The sequence below is a fragment of the Saccopteryx leptura genome, chromosome 10, assembly GCF_036850995.1.
Source record: "Saccopteryx leptura isolate mSacLep1 chromosome 10, mSacLep1_pri_phased_curated, whole genome shotgun sequence".
In the NCBI taxonomy this organism is placed as follows: Eukaryota; Metazoa; Chordata; class Mammalia; order Chiroptera; family Emballonuridae; genus Saccopteryx; species Saccopteryx leptura.
In genome coordinates, this window is record NC_089512.1 from 9240831 (window position 1) to 9245824 (window position 4994).

General features: G+C 49.9%; 1 protein-coding gene across 1 annotated transcript; it reads left to right on the top strand.

The window, feature by feature from the left end:
* Nucleotides 1–3364: 3364 nt before the first annotated feature.
* Nucleotides 3365–4644, top strand: LOC136382306 (C-C chemokine receptor type 1-like). Its single transcript, XM_066351424.1, has one exon. The coding sequence runs from the start codon at nucleotides 3365–3367 to the stop codon at nucleotides 4430–4432; it is 1068 nt and encodes a 355-aa protein (XP_066207521.1). The 3' UTR covers nucleotides 4433–4644.
* Nucleotides 4645–4994: the final 350 nt, after the last annotated feature.

Genomic DNA, 4994 nt, shown 5'->3' on the forward strand with positions numbered 1-4994 from the left:
GCCATAACTGACCATTGTGTAATGACCTTGGGGCAGATGCTAAAAACACAAGACCGCATAGTGGGCTGGTTGGCTGCAACATGGTCCTTCGTTTCTCCTTAAAGTCCCCGCCACAGCCCCAATCCTTTGGAGAATAGTGTTATTACATGGTGCCCACCTGTAGGGAAAACAGTGAATAGAGTAGGAGGCCGGGGGGATGGAGGCTACTTTGTTTAATGTCATCTGACTATGCTGACTCAACGAGCCTTCTCTTCTCCAAAGTTTCCCCAAAGACGGGGCTGCCGGGGTCAGTGTTGCACGAGCTGCTCCTGTGCTTCCAGCTGCCTGTTGCTTTGTCTCTAAGCCCTGTGGTCCCCATGCTGCTCACTGCCAGCCGATCCACCAGCCCTGGCCGTGGCTGCAGAAATCAGAAATTGTCGCTCAGCTTTGTTACAGATGTCCAGCCTGGGTTTCTCCATGAAGAGGGCTGATTACTCTGTCACAGGGCTAAGCTAGAGGTGGAGGGGGGATCCAGAGAAATGGATTTGGGAGGAAACCATAGGACCCTAGCTGAGGAGTGTAACATCCACCCCCCCATGCCCTCGCCCCTCATGGGACTTAAGTTTCTAAGGCCACTGCAGAAATGTAAGTTCCTCAGCAGGAAACATTCACTCAGCGGTACATAAGGAAGAGCACCAGAGACTCCGGGGTGAAGGGAATTATGATGTAGGCAAGTCCTGCTACATGACTGGTGTCTAAATCAAAGCTTTCAAACTGGTGGCAACATAATGAAAATCTGAAAATGCAGCTCCCACTACTGTCCATCATCCAGCAGAATTCCCTTTCTAGATTAACTACAGAGAGACCTGGCGGGGATCTTGGGGCAGGTACATCAGCCAGAACAGGATGGGAGACTGGACATTCTGGGTGTCTAGAGTCCTGAAGGAAGGGTAGATTCAAGTAAGGAGCTCCCCTGATGTTTACTAATGTCCTGGCTTTTGTCATACCTTACTTACAGTACTCCCTCAAGGTTACCGATTCTTTCTCACGTAACAGCTGAGACACTGAAGCTCAGGGAGAGAGATTAACTCCTTCAAGTTCACAGAGCTGGTCGGTTACACCAAAGCCCATGCTCCTTTAGGGGAGGCATCTTTAGTAAAGATTTGAAAGAGGATTGAATAGCAAGGGTGGGAAGTCATGTAAAGCAAACCATCTAGTGGTGCTTTCTCATTTGTGTTCGTTTGTTTCAAGGCAACGTTGGGTAACTATTCCAGAGCTCATTTCTGAGAATTCCAGCTTCCACCTGGATGTGCAACACCGCATGGCTTCAGGCTGTTCTGAGCCAGTCCTCCCGAGAACCCCCTTCTTCTCACCAGGTCACCCACTCATGCATCCTGCCTTTCCCCTGAGTCCTCACAGCTGTCCCAGGAGGCCCACTTAGTGTCTGCAGACCTACCTATTCCCCATTAGGGCCGTGTGCCGTGGGCCAGGCTGAGCCCACTCTGGTGGCCTCGTTGCTCTCAACTAAGAAGTGAGTTGGCCTCCCAGGATTGCACTGTGGCAGCACTACTGAGGTTTGGGGGATAATTTGTGCATTGTAGGACATTCTTGCCCCTGACAACCAAGTGATAGAAACATCTAGGCTTTGTGACAACTAAATAGATCAAATGGCCACACAGAGTCATGTGCCCCAAGTGTCTTATGTCATCTCAGCAAAGAACCTCCTCAATCCCTGGCCTATTGTTTCAGTGGTAGAGTCTCAACCAGGCATGTGGAAGTCCCAGGTTCAATTCCTGGTCAGGGCACACAGAAGAATCTCCCATCTGCTTCTACACCCTTTCCTCTCTCTATCTCTCTCTTCCCCTCCCATAGCCAGGATTCCATTGTACCAATGTTGGCCAGGGTGCAGAGGATGGCTCCATGGGCTCCACCTAAGGTGCTAGAACAGCGGTTCTCAACCTGTGGGTCGCGACCCCAGCCGGGGTAGAATGACCAAAACACAGGGGTCACCTAAAGCCGTCAGAAATACATATTTTATTTAAAAATGTATTGTATAATAAATATGTATTGGCCCTGGCCGGTTGGCTCAGTGGTAGAGCATCGGCCTAGCATGCAGAAATCCTGGGTTCGATTCTGGGCAGGGCACACAGGAGAAGCGCCCATCTGCTTCTCCACCCCTCCCCCTCTCCTTCCTCTCTGTCTCTCTCTTCCCCTCCCGCAGCCAAGGCTCCATTGGAGCAAAAGATGACCCGGGCGCTGGGGATGGCTCCTTGGCCTCTGCCACAGGTGCTAGAGTGGCTCTGGTTGCGACAGAGCGACTCCCCGGATGGGCAGAGCATCGCCCCCTGTTGGGCGTGCCGGGTAAATCCCGGGCGCAGGCGGGAGTCTGTCTGACTGCCTCCGCGTTTCCAGCTTCAGAAAAATACAAAACAAAAAAATATATGTATTTTCCGATGGCTTTAGGCGACCCCTGTGTTTTGGTCGTTTGACCCCCGCCGGGGTTGCAACCCACAGGTTGAGAACCGCTGCGCTAGAATGATTCTGGTTGCAGCGTAGCAAGAGCCCCAGATAGGCAGAGCATTGCCTTCTTATGGGCTTGCCAGGTGGATCCTGATTAGGTGCATGTGGGAGTCTGTCTCTCTACTTCCCTGTTTCTCATTTCAGAAATAAAAAAAAAAAAAAAAAATAGAACCTTCTTAGCTCCAAAGGCCATTAAGATCCATTGGTCAGTTTTTGACACTCAGCCAGGACTGATTTCTCAACCATGTCCTCCTGTGCACTTCCAAATGCAAGGTCCCTGCTCTGTGATTGGAGGCTAAAGTTCAAGTGGTTTCAAGAGTGGACGTGAGAATGATACACACTGGATGTGAGCTCCAGCTCTCATTGTCCCAGATGTGTCCTACCCACTGTCAAACTCTCTGTCATCATGTGTAAAATGGGAGACATAAATGGTGCCTTCCCGGATTCTTTAACACTGAGTCCAATGACAGGTCCGTGGGAATCATGAGGGAAGCGTTGGTGATGAAGAATGAGGTTGCTCTCCCTTTGTCTGGGTGCTCCATCCACCAGACGTTCCCTTCCCAACAGTCATTGCCTAAGTATTTGATTTCATGGTTTATGCACTCATTTGTTTATTGTCTCCCTCAACCCCTACACCCCCCCCATTAAAGTACAATTTCCATGACAGTGAAGAAAACCTGGGGCCCCGTTGTTCAAGGTTGTGTCCCAGCACATGGTTCACAGTCGGCACTTTTGACTCAATAACCGGTTGTCATGTGGTTGATGTCATATAATAACTGCCTTGTCTCTGTTGTCCAGAGCCCCCTGCCTTTACCACCAAAGTAAACACAAAAACCATCTACCTGGACCAGCAGCAAAAAAGAGGATGGAAATTTCAAACATTTCAAAGGACTATGATGGGACCACAGAAGTCAACCACGGGAATACAACCCTGTGCCTATATGAAACCGTAAAATCTTTAGGAGCTCGGCTGCTGCCCCCTTTGTTCCCCCTGGTATTTGTCATTGGCCTGGTCGGTAACATCCTGGTGGTCCTGGTCCTCTTACAACACAAGAGGCTCAAGAACATGACCAACATCTACGTCCTCAACCTGGCCATTTCTGACCTGCTCTTCCTCTTCACGCTGCCCTTCCGGATTCACCAATATAGGAAAGATAACTGGGTGTACGGCGATGTCATGTGCAAGTTGCTGTCGGGGCTTTATTACGTAGGTCTGTACAGCGAGATCTTCTTCATCATCCTGCTGACCATCGACAGGTACCTGGCCATCGTCCATGCTGTGTTTGCCCTGCGGGTCCGGACTGTCACATTTGGTATCATCACCAGCGTAGTCAGCTGGGTCCTGGCCTTCCTGACTTCAATTCCAGACGTTTTCTTTACACATTCCCTGAGCATTAGAGGTCATTACACTTGCACCTCATTTATCCCTCGTACATACTACAGTCATTGGAGAGAGTTCCTGGCTCTGAAACTGAACATCCTGGGGCTGGTCTTGCCTCTGGTGATCATGATCGTCTGCTACACGGGGATCATAAAGATTCTGCTCAGACGGCCCAATGAGAGGAAGTCCAAAGCCGTGCGTCTGATTTTTGTCATCATGATCATCTTTTTCCTCTTTTGGACACCCTTCAATCTGACTCTGTCTATTTATGCTTTTGACGACGTCCTTTCAGTCAATTACTGTAACCACAAAGACCAAATAGCCCTGGCCATAAAAGTGACAGTCATGATCTCCTACATGCACTGCTGTGTCAACCCCATTATTTATGTTTTTGTTGGCGAGAAGTTCCGCGAGTACCTGCGTGAGTTGTTCTACAGGCTCCAGTCCCTGAGCCCAGGAAAATGGCTCCCCTTCTTCCACACCAAGAACCAAGACAGGACCAGCTCCATCTCCCCATCTGCAGGGGAACAGGAACTCTCTGACGGGTTCTGACTCAGGTCCCAGCAAGAGTGACCTTCCAGGCACAGTGGCTGTAGCTGGAGGGGAGGCAGCTTGGGGTGTCCCGGCCAGATCGTGACCACTGACCAGTGTGGAGCAACGCCACCTGGTGTTGAGGTAGATCATCTCTAGGCTTGAGTCTTCTCCATGAACTTCTCCTTGGAGACGAATGAGTGGGCTATGTCGTTCTGGATGACAGAGGAGAGGGCGTCAGCCATGGGCTTGGGCCAAACAGAGTTTCATGTTTGTGACTATAAACATTTGTAAACAAAGCCACTGAGCATCCCCTCACCTCTACCCGCACCAACAGTGAGCTTGGAAAGAGTGATTTCCACAGTTCAGTCCCCCGTGCAGTGTTTAGGCTGCTGGAAGCCCTCAGGAACATAGAACTCATGATGGCAGAACTTGAGACCTAATGAAAATTAGAGTTGGGAAACTGTCCTTGGCAATGGCACTTTCATTAGAGAATATTTTTATACTGACTAAAATCAAGCAATTCAGGTCTAGTGGCAGATACAGACCTTGTGTATAAAAGGTTGTACATCTGGAAATAGCC

Coding starts and splice junctions, on each gene's coding strand:
- LOC136382306 (XM_066351424.1), top strand. CDS start 3,365: ATGGAAATTTCAAACATTTCAAAGGACTATGATGGGACCACAGAAGTC.